Below are 18,650 nucleotides of genomic sequence, written 5' to 3'. Positions count from 1 at the left end.
AGCATCCAGATCTGATTATAAGGATATATGCCACAACAACATTTGATAAAGTAAATTAATGGTAATATGGTTGGTACACTTTGCCAACGTAGAGGTGTTTTATTTTCTTGTGACCTGACAATGTTGATATTTTCATAAGCGGCGCCGCCATGAAATATATATTTATGCTGAGCTTCAATAATCATAAGCTGCGTATCTGCTTAAATACGCAAAAATAAATTACCACGATGCAATTAATCCACAATTTAATCAAAGAGTGACGTCATGAACAATGAATGACGTATTGTATTTTCTCAAAATGAAGCACCGTGACGTCACATGGATTCCACTTAGCAATCACCACTGAAAATCACTAATAATGCACATGTGAAAATGTCGAAAAGTTATCACACACCAGCTTTCTACCCTTAGGGTAAAATGAAGTTCTACTCACCTAACAACCCTCCGATAATAACGCATGTCGGGATGAAGCCATTCGTGATCATCTTGGTAAGTTTCACTAGCAACATGCTCACAGCAGATGAATCTGGGAGACTGAAATGCAAACAAACGACGCTGTGAGGAAGTTTACAAAAGATATTCTGAAGACTTAAGTTCTGTAGCTCACCTAAATAATCTGGAATATTCATTGACCAAATTGTCTAAAATCATCGTCCCAACCTGTCATACCTATCTGTCCCAACGCTGCAAGGTTGTTTACAAGACTTGTACACGAATAGGTGTCTAAAAAGAGTTTTCAACTTGCTTTTTTTACATGATTTCAAATGGAGAATTTGCATTAGTAACAAACACAAAGTTGGCAATCAGTTTGTTTGTTTGTTTGTTTGTTTGTTTAACGGCGCACTCAGCAATGTGACGGCGGTCTGTACATAATCGAGTCTGGACCAGACAATCCAGTGACTGACATCATAAGCATCGATCCACGCAATTGGGATGCGATGACATGCATCAACCAAGCCAGCAAGCCTGACCATCCGATACCGTTAGTCGCCTCTTACCACAAGCATAGTCGCAAATAACGGCAAGGATGGGTTGCTGAAGACATATCTACCCGGATCCTCAAGGGTCCTTGGTCATCTGAATCTAAACATTTGATTCCAACACTTTTCGATAAGACGGTGCGTTCACTTCAGCGTTTGAGTCTCGGATTATCGAGGACGATTCAGAATGATTTTTTGTGTCTTGATAAATCAGATACCCGAGAACACTAATGCCACATTTTATATATAAATACACTGTACACTGTACACTAGATTTCAAAACATTGACGAAATATCGCTGTGAATGGTGAAACATAGCGATAATTACGATGTACTTAATTTTCAGAATTCAAAACTGTATTTGTGTACGTGTTGTGCAGTATAAAGTGTCAATGCAAAAGAAGGGTTATGTACATCCCACTCTACAAAAATTTACAACGATCATGTCAACAACTGATAAAGATACTCTAAAAAATCTATCAATGTTCATTTAGCATGCTATGTTAATTAGAATATGACCTGTTAAACGGATCTGTAACCACTCCCGAAAACAGAATTGTACTATGGGCCTGAGGCCTTTCAGTATGGAATAAAACTTATCCTAATCCTAATCCTAAAAAGAGAATAACCAGCCTAGATTTTCTGCCGAAACGAATTCCACTTGGCGTAAACGGCAGATAGCTGTGAAAATTGTATGAATGGATCATTGAAAATCAGTGATGACACCAGGTGTTTGCGATAAGGGTAAGGTAGTTCTGCCCCACACCCACACATCCTTACCTGCCATTCATACAATTTGCAAAAATAGTAAGTATTTATTGCCTGACGCAACACATCAGTACTTCTGCCATGCCACGTCAGTCTGTCAACAAACCAGACAATCAAGTGATCGATGCACCAGAAAATCCAGTGACACGAGAGTACCATCACTGATTTTGTTGAAACAAATAAATACGGTATGTTAATTTTGAACCACGTCTGCTGTGTACAAGAGCAGATATTTTGCTGCTTTTAAGTAAAGAAAAACGTTTAAAAATATGTTCATTTTGCAAAACAGTGTGAAGCAGTTTTCAAGTCTCGGACCAAACATTTCATTTGCAGTTGTAAGCCAGGGGGATAATTTCATACTCAGCACTGTTCAAGCTATATGACGACGACCTGTAAATAATCGATTCTGAACCAGACAGTCCAATGATTGACATCATAAGCAACAGTCAACGGAATCAACTAAGTCACCGAGCGTGACCACTCGATCCACTAAATTGCCCCTGACAACCAGCCCAGGTTGCTGGAGAGACACTTCAAACCAGAACCCCGCGGGGCTGATATCTGAGGCATTACTAGATAATGCAGTGACTACTTGATGGCCAAAGGTTATAAACCTGTCATAAATCAACGCTGATAAAAATGAATCCATATATAACACAACATAGTAGAAGTCATCCTTACTGTATTCAGGTGAACATTTGACTTGCCTTTGCATGTGTTTGTGACTGTGCTACCGGTGGGGAAGGATACGCTCACCTTATCGTGAACACTTGTATCATCACTATTTCATAGTGATAAATAGGCTCATGATGTAGTCGGAATCATACAATCGACTCTGCTTCTGGCAGAAACTCCTTGTGAATATTGAAAGGTATTAGCTTAGTTTTACTCTTAGGATAGTCAGAAAGACTTTGAAATATGTCGATGATCATCCACCCCCGGTTCAGGTGAGCTACAGATCCTGCTCCTTCTAGCAGTGACACTTATACATTTTATCCGTGACGAAAAAATAATTCTCATCAACGGAAAGTCCACATAAGAGCATTTATCTTCAAGAACACACCCCAATCTCCATATTGGGTATCTTTAAGCAATTGGATAAAACCTTTAGTTTGCTAATTTTACGTAATTTCTCTGAACGTTCAATGTGCATGGAAATTATAGAGCCACGACGTCATACAACGTGATTGACGTGGAAACTAAAGGGCCTTGTGGCGCATCTAGCGATCCATTTTGCTAAAAGTACGTGACTTGTCGTAAAATCGTAATTCATTAACGTTTTCATGGATTAAACATACATCGCGTCCCTGTCGAGTTGACGATTAATTTTCCATTCTGGGCTACTTCGTTAAGTTCCTACCCTACTCTGACTCCATGTACATGTCAGAATCAGAATAGTTGTCGTAAACCCACTAACGGTTGTACGTCAGTAAATCAAACCCAATGAATAAGTTAATAAAGATTAGAATGTTGTTCACGCGTTTCTAAAACAAGGAAGCGTACACGATTTGCTGACGTCTAAGATTGTTTTAAAATATTATATTTTACTTAATTTGACAGATTTTACAAGATTTGATATTTTTTTCTGTATTGTCTTTATTTCCGTTTTGAAAAGACCTCAAAACATTAATAAAATGAAACTCGTCGCTAACATAACTACGAGGGGCCCAAATTTTCGCGATATGTTTCATAGTATGTTTGTTTTCGACTGGTTTCAGTGGGTATATAAAGTTTGTTGTACGGTTGGATATAAAACATAAAATCAACAGAATCTTCCAGAATTCAAAAGTAAAATACTATATTAAGTAGACCGTGTGTTACAACTCACCATTTCCACAAGAAATACATGTGTGTTGTTGTTTCAAGTATTTTGGATCAGAAGGGTCACACCAACACGCAGACATTGTTAAATAAAAAACTGCGTTTAAAATACCAAGACATATTATAACACACAACACTACGGGCATCATTGAACTATATTAATTGAAGTCTACTAACATCAATTTGAAACTCATGTTTAAAATATGTTTAATTACGATGGAAAAAAATATCCTGGGCCAATACTGCTCATGATGTCTACAAAACATCAAAATCGAAGACCATTTCGTAGGAACATGAATGTATCCAAGGACTGGATGTTCTGGAACCACATCGAGATGTTTCAGTATTGATGTTGCAATTGCCACCGTCATTAGTCTTGCATCAACAAACTGATAGCTAAAATCATTACACGTATGTGATTTAAAACGTTTTCTTATTAAGGTACACTGTATACAACCGCTTTCTTGGTGTTCTTTTGAAATTTACCCCATTTGTTCTTGTACAGAAGAATGAGCAGCCATCAAACGGAGGGATTGAATAGCGCTGATTGCCGGCCCCACTAAATCACTCAGGGAACCGTAATAAATGTTTCACAGCAGACAAGCGAAGATCAACAGCCAACATAAACGCGCGCAATGTGTGAAACAAATCCTTCGATTATTGCCAAATTGCCTGACAGTGATTGTTTGAAATCATTACAAAACCTTCACGGTCAATCAAGTTGAGGTGCAGACAGAAGCAAGACCAGCAAGTATTGTAATAAACCAATTTTCTTCAATAGCCATGACAGATAACCCGAGGTGCTAGACTTGATTGCGGTCAAATCCTCGCTGATACACACCATTGCAGCGCAACACCAGTTACCCCCCTTTGCCTCGTTATGTAGATTTATGATTGACAGGTAAATGATGTATGTTTCATTTTCTGGTTGGTAAACAGAATTTCGTTAAGGTCTCTAAGCGTCTCGTAAAACACGATATCAAGGAGGATTACGTATTGATTGCTTCACGGGGGGATTGTATTACTTATAACGGCATAGAAAATATGAAAAGGGTTTGTGTTATTTCTGCTTCGATAGTAGCCAACATCCTAGATTTTGTTATTTCTTCAGCGGTATCCCCTTTGCGTGCAAAATTGGAATTGTTAATGATATTGAATGCATGGAACACGAACAGGCATTTATACATTGATTTAGTACATGTACCAGCGTGCGGCTGCATCACTGTTCAAGTGAGTGAGGGAGTTGGGTTTAACGCCGCTTTCAGTGTGTGAGTGAATTGGGTTTATCGCCGTTCATAAAAATATTCCAGTTATATCACGGCGTGTCAGCTTAATGTGGGAGGAAAGCCCGAAGTGATGCAGGTCTTAGACGTTTACCACCATGGTGAAACCCACGAGCACGGTATGGTGCTGACAAACCTAGAATCATAATCAGGGTGACCGGGATTCGGACCCACAATCATAGGATTCTGGCATGCCCAAGGGACGCAACTCTGCACAGCGAATCGCGGCGCCTTGGACGACACTGAGCCACTGTGGTCCAACTGTTCAAGACAAACGTAACCTGTATCTTTACCGAGTGCGACCATTTTCATGCTTGTTTGTACACTAGTAAGCAAAAGAAACGAAGTACAGCCGTAAAATGTGCGCCGATGATTTGCACGCCTCTGTTGACATCAAGGGGGATGTTTATTGTGAACAATACTGTATTTAACTATTCAAAGCAATATTTACTTTTCAAATTGAAACAACATGACAGAATTCTTTCATTTTTGTAGGTGAGGTGAGGTGAAATGGGGTTTAATGACGCGTCCGAGATTATTGCACTTATATAGCGACGTGCATGTACGTGTGTGTGGCTGCTTGTACTAGTCCGGACTGATGCCGATTAATAGTGCTAGCACACTGACATACCATGCCGCAGTATATCATGAATACCCCACTCAGACACAGTATACTGACTCCAAGCCGACCAGTCCTTGTTTTAGCCACTTAATGCCGAGACAGGGTAACAACAAGTACCATCTTTTAACGTCTTTTGGTATCGAACCCCGGACCTTCCGCTCTTCGGACAACTAGACCAATAGTCTCTTTCATTGGAACGGTGGGGTAGCCTAGCGGTTAAAGCGTTCGCTAATTACGCCTAAGACACGGGTTCATTCCCACATGGATACAATGTGTGGCAGTCATGTTGAATGGCCCGGTCTGTTTTAATGTCGCTAAAAGCGATTTAAAGCATCATGACGCCTTCTAGACAATACTTGTGTATATAACTGACCAGCATTGTACAACCGACTGTCAACGAGGACTGTTTATATAGTATTAATAACAGCAGCATACGTCTCAATTTCAGTGGTAATTCTTATAAGCTGGGGACGTTGGGGTGGCCTTGTGGTTAAAGCGTTCGGTCGTCACGCAGAAGACCGGGTTCAATTCACAAACACAAACAGATATCAGTTCGCCGTATCCGTTAGTTCGCTGTAGAGAGTTCGTTATATACGTAAATCTTATATGATAATATAGAGGACATAAATCGGGGATTTTTTAACAGTTCGTTGTATCTGTTTGTTCGCTATATCCGTGCTCGTTACATCCGTGTTCTACTGTATTTATGACAGATGCAGTTGCCTCTTCTGACTTGTCCCATATTTTCCTGTTTTTAAGGTGAAGAGTTGACTTGCCTTTGCATGTATTTGTTACGGATGCCGTCGATGGGGCAGGATACGCCCACCTTTTTCGAGAACACCTGGCATGATCACTACTTGATAGTGATTTATAAACACATGCTCATTATATAGTCGGAATCGTACAACTGCCTCTGCCTTTACCTGAATATTATTCCAGAAACGTAGGAGCAATTAAGGCATATACTGAAAACCTATGGTTGGTTGTATATATGCCTCGTAGCTTTAGACCCCAGTGGGGATTCCGGATTGAACATGTAAGGTACATGTACATGCTTGCTTGTACACGGTGTGTGTTCGATTGTCAGGTTGAAGACCCGGGTTCGATTCACCACGAGGGTACAATATGTGAAACCCATATCTAGTGTCCCCGTCGTGAGACTGGTGTAATATTGCCAAATACGGTGTAAAACTACACTCACTCACGCACTCTAACTAAATAGGGTGGTCAGACTTGGCTTCTAGATCGCGTGACATCCTGCCGCAACGGCGTTGGACGATGCTCACAATTCTCAACCACAGGTACCCGTGAAGTTCCGCGTTAGACTTTATCTTCAGCATCCCATGCTATAGTCGTCAGAGGCGAATCACGGAATCGGGTGGTCAGACTCGCTGGCTTAGTTGATACATGACATCGTATCCCAATTGTGTAGATCGATGCTCATTATGTCAATCACTGGATTGTCTGGTCCATACTCGATTATTTACAGACCATGGTGATACAGAAGGGTTATTAAACAACAAACAAACGTAGCTAAATAATCCAGCTTCTAACTGAGAGCCAATTCCCACACGGTGAAAGCGGCACTTCTTTACACAGCTAGACTGATGTAAGATGTAAGTGTTGTGTGAGGCCTGCGTGTGATGCATTAATAACCTGGTGTCATGTTGCAATGTGAATTGACAGCTTCTGATGTTGTGTCTGAGTTTGATTGACAGGCAATTTGTCAATTTCCTGTCCAACAGAAATGAACTGCTCACGATATATATGAATAGTCATGAACTGGTTCTCGATCTACAACGCCTCGCAACATCAACTGAGAGAGCGAGAGAGAGAGAGAGACCGAGATATTGAGAGAGAGAGCGAGCGAGAGAGAGAGCGACAGATATAGAGACAGCGAGAGAGATAGAGCAACAGAGATAGAGCGAGAGAGAGAGAGACTGGGATATTGAGAGAGAGCGAGCGAGAGAGTGAGCGACAGATATAGAGACAGCGAGAGAGATAGAGCAACAGAGATAGAGCGAGAGAGCGACAGCGAGAGCGAGAGGGAGCGACAGAGATAGAGCGAAAAAGAGAGAGAGAGATAGAGATAGAGAGAGAGCGACAGAGATAGAGCGAGAGCGAGAGGGAGCGACAGAGACAGAGCGAGAAAGAGAGAGAGCGATAGAGATAGAGCGCGAGAGCGACAGCGAGAGCGAGAGGGAGCGACAGAGAGAGAGCGATAGAGAGAGAGAGAGCGAGAGTGATAGAGGGAGGGAGAGCGCGACAGAGATAGAGAGAGAGCGACAGATAGAGCGAGAGAGAGAGAGATAGAGAGGGTGAGAGCGCGACAGAGATAGAGTGAGAGAGAGAGAAAGTGAGATAGAGAGAGAGGTAGAGCGAGAGAGAGATAGAGTGAGAGAGAGAGAGAGTGACAGAGAGAGAGGTGAGAACAATTTTCAAGCAGGATTCACTGTACGACTCAGACTATAAACATGGGAAGATAGGTCGAAATAGCCAAAATGTCTTGGACATCGGTTTGGTCACTAATGCGTCACACTTGAAAAATGCTTCTGCATGTCTACCACAAAAACTTACTGAACACTTTACGAAGGCCTAGCATGTTGCCACCCTGATCAAATAACAGGATTCATATGAGGGAATTGTCGAAATATCGAAAGAGAATTATTTTCAAGTGTATACTTTCTGTAGCCCGGCACTTAAGGAGTCATCATTAAGGATAAACGTCTAAGACCTGCATCACTTTGGTTTCTCCTCATACATAAAGCTGACACGCCGTGATATAGCTGACGAAGTGTTCAAATAAAAGCGACAAGACCATATTCATAAGACATCTCTGCCAAAATCAGAGTAGATTGTACTATCCTGACTATATCATAAGCATATGTTTATGAACCACTAAATATCTTGCCCCACCGGTGGTACCCGTGACAAACACATGCAAAGGCAAGTCAATTGTTCACACGAAACACACATGGTAAAAGTCAAAATAGGAAGTTGCATCTGACATCAGTTTGTCACTGATGTGTCAAATTTGGAAATGTCCTCCACATGTTTGCCATAAAACGTGTTAGAAGCTTTAATGAGGCCTTGAATGTTGTACCCCTAATCAAACAGCTTCTAAGCAAGAGTCGTACGAAGCCTTTGAAATCTTAGCAGAAAGAGCATGCTCGATTGTAATTCAAAAGTTATGAAATATAGACACCCAGGACGGGAGCTGCAGGAATACTGATCGATATATAGGGAAAGTTGACTATGGGACAGTGTTTTGTCACTCTGGATATTTACGCATAGATCTAAATATAAAACAGATGAAGCGGTCCCCCTTGTCTCCTTTTTTTCAAGTTCAGATGGGTGTATCAGTGGAAGGGAATTGGCTATTTTTTGCTTGTTGAACGATATCAGATCATCGATATACCTAAAGCTTGTCCAAATTACATTGTTTCGACTTTGTCAATCGCAGAAGAAATCCTGATCCATGTGCTAAAAGAAACAGACCAACAAGAAGGGGAGCGCAGTTGGTTCCCATGCCTATTTCTTGCTATAATGTCTTAACCCCAAATGTCACAAGGCATTTCACATTTCCAGCAAACCTCTGATGGCATTTGCCTTCATTTTTGACAAATTGACCTGTACCTCTTAGATAGATATGTTACTATATCTCTGGTCACCACGTTTTGTTAAATAAACATGGACCAAGGAATTAAGTTTTACGTTAAGTTTGTCATGTGGGATATTTACAAAGTTGAAAAGGAAATGTTTTGACAGAATGGAACTTAGTTCCCTTCTGAGATTGCAAAAAGTCAAGCAAATCCTTTGAGTTTTTGAAAATTCACATGGTATAAATCCACTTATCTCAAATACTTTCTATGAATATAAAGAAAGTCCTTCCTTGGTTGTATTAAGGGTTATGGTTCATCTTTGAGACTGGGTGGGACATATCTCTCTCTTTGTACGTTTTTATGGTGCTTTGGAATCCAGTACGAAAGAGGAATGGACATGTCTTCAGGTTTAAGAGTCAAGCCAAAGTTGATATAATGATGCATGGTTTGGGCAGATTTCTTCCTCAGTTATCATGCTGGCCTTATATGAGGCATTATTTCATATGGCCCTTATGCCAAACTCTATGATCAAACATTGAATGTGGTGATGTAGTGTAGTGAATGTAGTCTTGTCAGTGGGAACATCTACACACTTTCCGCGTAGGGCAGACAGACTTTGGGTGACAGCTGGCTGGGACAGACTGGGTTTGTTTCATTTCTGTTTCCTCTTTTCCAGTTTGTGCATTCTACCAATGACAACATCATGTACTGATGTAACCAACTCTCAAAGAAATACAACAGGTTCTTATTCTCTTATAGCCTATTTATTGGCATATGCTTCGACAGCTCCCATGTTAATGTTGTGATCCCAGTTGGTAGTAGGTTGTTCACGATATTTGGTCCAAATTTTAATAACTGAGGAAAGTTGTTATTATCCACAGTAGAGAAATCACCTGTGATTATATGATCTACAAGTTGGTAGAATTAGGATGAGTCTTGGCAGCCACAACCAGAGGAATTTACATCATGAGATGCCAAGTCCACGTGCTGCAACACGTTCTTATATTTGAACAACCTGGATGAAATTGTCTCGTGTAAGAAAATGAAGTTATTAATATTTCCTGAAATTTGATATATCGCGGTATATTTTGGGAAACTGATTTTTTTCTGAGAAAACTATTTTAAGATGAGGCATCACAATTTCTGGTTTGGCCAAACGTTTCAAACCAATATAAAGAACTATACTCTCTTGCCGATATTGTGGGCTCTTACTCTTCGTAGAGGGGCGTTGGGGTAGCCTAGTGGTTAAAGAGTTCGCATTAACGCGGAAGACCCGGGTTCGATTCCCCACATAAGTGCAGTGTATGAAAACCATTTCTGGTGTCCCCCGCCATGATATTGCTGGAATATTGCTATGAGCGGCGTAAAACAGTACTCACTAACTCACATATTACTGTCTGCAGATCCACCGTCAGCAAAATTTGCTTAATTTCTTTCAATGACACAGGGTAGAGTCTTGCACTTTCTTTGTGCAGTCCCAATGGTTCCTGAGGTAGAGGCAACAAATCGTCCAAATGAATGGAATCATTTGGCTCTCGTCCTGTCATGTGACCATGACTGCGTCGACGTGTGACACATTTCTTTCAAGTGAACAAATCATCGAATTACTGAGTGTCATTACCTTGCCATTAAGGTGATGTCTGGAGGCGGAAGGTTTATTTCAGGCTTGGTTCTGGCTCGGTAAGACACGTTATACCAACGTTACATATTTGATTAAAACAACTCGTAGTGATACGCCTTCAACCAAGACCATTAGCGACAAGTATCCAGTTTTTGTGGCAAGTCACCAGGTTTCAACAGCTTGAGAATAGTCCCAGTTACCACGCCCACGTTAGTCACATTACAACGTGAGAGATGTGACATCGGTTTTTATAGTCAGAATTTCTAACCATATCACGCCAGAATTAAACTGCTCGTTCCGGCTTCTAAAACCTGAAGGAGGCAGTCTATCTTCATGAACAGCTCGGTGCTCGGAGTTCAATTGAAGCAAATATACATCAACACAGGAATTCAAAATGTATTTTAGAAAATGTGAAATAATTATATAAACATATATTAAAACTACGTTTTCCCTAAAATGGGAATGTACGTTTATTAACACAGTTAGTGACACAATACATGTACAATACGGCCTGATAATGTGCAATATGTTTCACCCTGTCTAATATTACAACACAAGTAGCTGAAATGATTCCTCTGCTTAAGACTCTGACTATTGCGAAACGCTGCATCACAAATGTTATTTTCATCGACATAGTGAGTGAGTTTTGTTTTATGTCGCTCGTAGACAAAGTACCAACAATATCACGGTGGGGGACACTAGCAATAGGCTTCACACATGTGGTCCAATCGACCCCGAACCTTCGGGATGACAAGCGAACGTTTTAACCACTAGGCTACCCCACCCCCTGCGTTGATTGATTATGTGCAAGGAGAAGACGTTGTTTGTCATTGACGTGGCTGAATTCTGTTTCATGTTGGTTTTTTGTTTTTGCTACAGTTGGTGATGTTTGTATCATCAGCTGAGAGTCTGCAGAACATGTGGGTTTGATTCCCCTAATGAAGTCAATATGTCTCGAAACACACAACATCAACAAAGTATCTGCCACTAACAATCTATTGACGGAACACGTATACGGTTACATACAAAGTAAGGCCACAACAAACTAACAAAGTATTTTTCCGATTTTTCTCAAAATCCCATCCCTGTTTATACTGATGAATATTTCTGATAATATAGATATGATATTAAGATGTCTACCTCATAATATAAAAGAGAAACCATAACCTACTCTCCCACATGACTCACACGTGCGAGTTGCATCCCTTAGGCGTGACAGGATCTTGTGCTTCTTAGATCCTGAATATTGCACTTGTTCTGTCAGCACCACATCCGTGCTCACGGGTTTCACCCAGATTGTAAACGCTTAATTCCCGTATTAGATACAGATCAAGTCTCCGGTATATTAAACAAATCAAACTCTCTACTCAGTAATATTCCATGCACTTATCTCACATCAGCAAGTGAAGACAATCTTTGAAAGCAATAAATATTGTGTTGCTGTGTTTCTAATATACTGTATTTTTAAATCATAATGAGTATGATCTTTCACGCATAAGGGCCCTTATCTCGTGGTTAGGTCACACACGTTGACGTTGCAACAACCAAAACATGATCCCACGTTGTTTTTAACACTCCGAGAAACGAACACTCAGCTTGTTGTGACCTCCGAAGTAAGAACAGTGCAATATGTCGCCTGAGCCACACAAATGAGACAAACATATTTCATCACAAACCTACACATTTCAGATTGTAACCATAGCAACTTACCATGCATTATAGAACTGTCCTTACATTAAGCAAGCAATTTCATTTCTTTCGTCTTTGACATCTACAGACAGACACTCAGAGGTAACCGCGGATATTTATACATATAGTCTCGCATTACAGCATTACAGGTGTGTCGATCTGTTCATGAACTAAAAACACTCCTTTCTGAAAGTGAACATCATTTTGCTGACAGAACCATTTTTATACGATATTGATTGGTCTCTCTCTCTCTCTCTCTCTCTCTCTCTCTCTCTCTCTCTCTCTCTCTCTCTTTACTGGCTTAAGAGAATCTTTAAAGAATTATGGTTATTGCCAAATTGGCAGAAGATAGTAAACAACTGACAACAAAGAAGAAACAATATCAATTCAAACTATGACTCAAAACAATGTTGAAAGTAGTATTCTACATCACGTTTGAAGAATTAGTCAGTGTAACCTCCATGGCTGGTGCTGTCTACTGATGCCGTCTGCATGCCGTAGGTTCTCAATTATACACCTGTAGTCAGGGTACATGACGTAACGAGTAACTCTTCCTCTCATAGTTCACGTGAGTACAGTGGCTATATTTAGTACTTGCTCAGCACATTGGAAATTGGAACATGCCATTAAAGCATGTACCTGTTATGTACCTGTTATGTACCTGTTATGCACCTGTTATGTACCTGTTATGTACCTGTTATGCACTTGTTATGTACTTGTTATGCACTTGTTATGCACTTGTTATCTACTTGTTATGTACTTGTTATGTACTTGTTATGTACCTGGTATGTACCTGTTATGTACTTGTTATGTACTTGTTATGTACTTGTTATGTACCTGGTATGTACCTGTTATGTACTTGTTATGTACTTGTTATGTACTTGTTATGTACTTGTTATGTACCTGTTATGTACCTGTTATGTACTTGTTATGTACCTGTTATGTACCTGTTATGTACTTGTTATGTACCTGTTATGTACTTGTTATGTACTTGTTATGTACCTGTTATGTACCTGTTATGTACTTGTTATGTACTTGTTATCTACCTGTTATGTACCTGTTATGCACTTGTTATGTACTTGTTATGCACTTGTTATGTACCTGTTATGTACTTGTTATGTACTTGTTATGTACTTGTTATGTACTTGTTATGTACTTGTTATGTACCTGGTATGTACCTGTTATGTACTTGTTATGTACTTGTTATGTACTTGTTATGTACCTGTTATGTACCTGTTATGCACTTGTTATGTACTTGTTATGCACTTGTTATGTACCTGTTATGTACTTGTTATGTACTTGTTATGTACTTGTTATGTACTTGTTATGTACCTGGTATGTACCTGTTATGTACTTGTTATGTACTTGTTATGTACTTGTTATGTACCTGGTATGTACCTGTTATGTACTTGTTATGTACTTGTTATGTACTTGTTATGTACCTGTTATGTACCTGTTATGTACTTGTTATGTACCCGTTATGTACCTGTTATGTACTTGTTATGTACTTGTTATGTACTTGTTATGTACCTGTTATGTACCTGTTATGTACTTGTTATGTACTTGTTATGTACCTGTTATGTACCTGTTATGTACTTGTTATGTACTTGTTATGTACCTGTTATGCACTTGTTATGTACCTGTTATGTACCTGTTATGTACCTGTTATGTACTTGTTATGTACCTGTTATGTACCTGTTATGTACCTGTTATGTACCTGTTATGCACTTGTTATGTACCTGTTATGTACATGTTATGCACTTGTTATGTACCTGTTATGTACCTGTTATGTACCTGTTATGTACCACAGGTATACTCAGAGACGAAGATGTCATGGATAACTCACTAGCGGGGCACATGGAGATTAGTAACCAGGGGCTGTCTCAGTGGAATCTGTTTCGTCTGACAGTCCAGACTGTTTGTTCTCTGGTGTTGACATTCTATATTTACTCACAGTGATGTTAACACATCAGTTACATACATTTTACTAAATGGGTTTCAGTTCTAATCATAATGATGATTATGATGATGATGCATTTCTATATCGCAGACATTCACACATAGTGAATGCTCCGTGCCCTGTATGATGTTCTTGCAGTCAATCTCTGTACTTGATTTTAGTAACAATTGAAAGTACCAGATGTCATTTATCGCAGCAGTAGACACTATTCTTCAATAGCTCCACATGCTACCTTACTTCTTATCGTCAGTATATCTTCACATGTTTAAGGTAAACAAGAACATGGCTACACGTTCTACACGTTCATATTATGTTTTTCTATGTAAACTTATTTCAGCATTTAATGTTGGTCATTAATTCCGTAATCTGGTTATTCATACGCATGACGCTTACAAGACAGGGACATCCAGCTTATGAATGTACCGCTTTTATGCTTCATCATGCGTATGGCTAGACATAGACACTTCTCACACACACCAGACTGGAACAGCTAGCTTATTCAAGCCAGTGATGGACAAACAACTGCGAGTAGCCGCGCTTAGATCAATGGACTTAAGTTGGTTACAATGTCAACGGTGAGCACTAGCCTCGACTGAGTGGTCATTTCACACTAGGGAAAAGACGATCTCAAACTTAATCATCTATTTGGTTTGGGATTTCCTCGTTCTTGATTGTTGTAATTGTTTGGGAGGGACTGGGGCAGTATGGAAGGATGGGGATGTTAAGGGGATGGGCAGAGGATGCTGAGTCCATTGAGAACTCAGTTACCCTGGCACTCAAAGAAAACATTATCAGAATAGTATCTGAAGTATTTCATTGAGACGTGAACGTACAAAAAGTGGAATCTTGTTTGTGAAGTACGTGTCTATCAGCGTTTAACGCACGTATTTCATAATAACTTGTTTGGGTTTGGAAAAGGATAAGTGACACTTGTGCATAATTGGCATCACCATTGACATCACCGCTGTCATCATCACTGGCATCACCATTGGCATCACTGGCAACACCATTGACATCACCATTGGCAACACCATTGGCATCATCATTGGCAATACCATTGGCATCACCATTGGCATCATCATTGGCATCACCATTGGCATCATCATTGCCATCATCATTGCCATCATCAGTGACATCACCATTGGCATCACCATTGGCAACATCATTGCCATCACCATTGGCATCATCATTGGCAACATCATTGGCATCATCAGTGACATCACCATTGCCATTACCATTGGCATCATCATTGTCATCATCATTGGCATCACCATTGGTAACATCATTGGCATCACCATTGGCATCCCCATTGCCATCACCATTGGCATCACCATTGGCAACATCATTGCCATCACCATTGGCAACATCATTGCCATCATCATTGCCATCATCATTGCCATCTCCATTGGCATCACCATTGCCATCTCCATTGCCATCACTGTTGGCATCATAAAGCTGAAATCGGAGGGAGAATAACGAGCTAACGTTTTCACCAGATTCACCTCATCGCCAGTGGGAACGAATGACAAGCAAGACAACATATGGATGGCAACTTCCCACATATCCCATCAGCAACAAGCGATACAATACGGTTATAGGATAATTAACATGATGCATACATTTGTAGAAGCTGTTATCGTCTTTATCTGTAAAGCACCTACTGCGATGAATAGTCCTGTTGTTATAATCGTTACCCTGATTTCACAAAACTGTCTAATGTATTCCAAGCCACCCTTTTCTTTTTGAAGTTTATGGATCATACGGCAAATTAGGTGATACAGGAGAATATATCTGTTTTCAAAAACGACAAACTCAATTCACATCAAAAGAAAACACAGCGCTTATGGTGAGTATGAAGAACTGCATACAAACTGATAAACAGTTAAAGAGCCCAGTGGGGCTATCTGATGGAACTATACACAGAATATGCAGAAAGTCCGGATCAGCACTGCGACGCTTGAGAAAAGGAGTCCCTTTTGATCTCGCTTATAAAAGCGCTTATGGAATCGACAAACGAAGATCAATAACCCAAAACATGTTTGGAAAGAAGCAAATAGGCTAATTTGGCCCGAACGTGCCTCCATACGACTTCAGTCCCGAGCCAAGAATCTTGAAATGCAGTAACACTGCTAATCTCCTTGATTCAATGAAGTTCATTTTCAGAGCTTATGGATTGATCATGACTCAAATATGAACAATCAAGACTGCTTCTGGTTGATCCTTGGTCAAATTGTGCCACTCCACCAATACTCTAATTTGCCGCGGTCGCTAGTTTTATTATCGAGAGATACTGCCTTGTGGCTGAGATGTCTTCGCACCCAATTGATGATAATTTTTCATGTTATGTGCAAACACAGCTCCGAGATTGCTTTTTACTGCTCCTTCGTCAAGTAGACGCGAAAAGAAGCAGCAACATTATCGTCTTGAAGCGCTTGCATTTATTGAATAGAGGAATCGTCTCACAAACTAAGTGATAGACATAGCTAATCGATAAATCGTAATCGACTTTCTTTAGTAGTAACTCTATCTAATTCAAACTTGACGTAGCCTTTGCCCTACAGTGGAGCTGATCAGTAGATCGAGGCACACAAAATACTTTCATTTCAAATTTCCGGACCCTTTACAACAGGCTGATTTGCATCTCCAACTAAACTAAGATTAAGGGTCCAATGGTATCAGATAAGATTTGGTTATCTTGAAATGTTTCCATAGAAGATCAAGGGGTGTCTTCGTCCTTGCCTAAAACATATCTTGTGGTTAACAGATCATGGTATTCCTTGGCACGTTTATGTTGTATAGTAAAAATTCCGTACTTATTCCAACCCTACCACAACTACATAATTGATGAAAAGGTTAAACACACTGTCAAAGACTGGCTCAGTTTATTTTTGAAGTTGAATGAAAAGGCATTTTGATAAGAAAGGTTCGTGTTTTGACAGCTAAAGGGTTTTACGTTTATCTGCCCGATAAAGATGAATAGGTTCAATTTTGTAAGAATGCAATTTCCTACTCATTTGTGACTTGATGGATGTTGTGATCATAAAAGAGACCCTCCCTTGCATCGTATATTATCTGTCACACAATCGTAAGTCAAGGGAGCAGTCGCACCGTTTCTGTGGAGTCGGAACTCTTCAAGAAGCATTAAGTCCGAATTATAATTTCCCATTTCGACGGCACTTCGTTCTTCATAGCAATGAATTGCAAGTGATTCCGTGGCATTTAACTGACTAACCAGGCATTTTATTTTGCGTTCATGTTTCCATTAGCCGAAAATGAATTTAGGCCAGGCCCAGTAATGGCCAACTGTTTTCTGACTGGCTGAAAATAAAATGGGCTGGGCTTGTGTTTACGCTGCACGATATTACTCATTTCGTGTCAAATATCAAACAAACTACACAGAGCATACACAACACACATTGTGTGCTCAACTGTGCTCACTATATAACAAGCAGTGACAAAAGCAAGTCTGTAACACATGATCTACTCAATGTGGCAAAGAAGTATGAATTATGGACCACAATAGTTCACTTTATGAAAACTAACCACTTTCCATCCAAGGATGTGTGGAACAAAACCGTACAGACTAAAATAACAGAACATGAAACTGCTCATTGGCACACGAGTCTGTGAGATCACCCTGAATTAAACAGATTTATTAAAATTCACAGTAAGCTTGTGCCTCATAGACTGTGTAATATGTGTATTTTGTACAATATAGAAACTAGAACTATGTATGCATTTGTGAAGCTAGGAACACTACCAATAACACCCGGACAGTGTTTAATGTGTGATGACGAGTGCGATGACATAATAAAGCACCATCTGCTATGTTGTACAGCTTTAGCTGAGGCAAGGAACACCCTCTATGAGCATCTATTTGACACTTTAAACCTCTAACAATACATGTGTATTGGGGACTGTGCAGATGACGAAGTCAAACTAGTGACATCACAAGGTGGTATAACCACTATTGTAGAGGATATGAGCCTTGACAGCTGGGCTGAATTCATATCTTCTATATCACGAGATGTAAGCTCCAGGAACTTGCGATCAATGCTCTATCTATAGACAGTATATTTCATACCAACACCACGAGATGTAAAAATTCAGTATTGCCAATTTCTCTGCATAATGTTCTTGCAAATATGCTGTGTTAAAATGATTCCAAATGTATATCACTCTCCGAAATTAATGGAGGAAATAAAGATCATTCATTCATTCATTCATTCATTCATTCATTCATTCATTCATTCATTCATTCATTCACACATGTACACATCATACATACATCAATAACTACAAGG

The 18,650-nt window shown here is 39.9% G+C and overlaps 1 protein-coding gene across 3 annotated transcripts in view; it reads right to left on the bottom strand.

Moving 5' to 3' along the window:
• LOC139470207 (neuronal acetylcholine receptor subunit alpha-10-like) overlaps positions 1 to 18,650 on the bottom strand; it is a 112,445-nt gene that overhangs the window by 15,126 nt on the left and 78,669 nt on the right. For all 3 annotated transcript variants that reach the window (XM_071252522.1, XM_071252523.1, XM_071252524.1), the window contains exon 2: positions 434 to 534. In XM_071252522.1, the coding sequence (XP_071108623.1) occupies positions 434 to 534 (101 nt within the window). The remainder of the gene's footprint in view (positions 1 to 433; positions 535 to 18,650) is intronic.

The sequence above is a fragment of the Haliotis cracherodii genome, unplaced genomic scaffold (genome assembly GCF_022045235.1).
Source record: "Haliotis cracherodii isolate W230 unplaced genomic scaffold, xgHalCrac1.p SCAF_20, whole genome shotgun sequence".
In the NCBI taxonomy this organism is placed as follows: domain Eukaryota; kingdom Metazoa; phylum Mollusca; class Gastropoda; order Lepetellida; family Haliotidae; genus Haliotis; species Haliotis cracherodii.
Note: the sequence above shows the minus strand (reverse complement) of the source record. Positions and strands in the feature narration are given on the sequence as shown.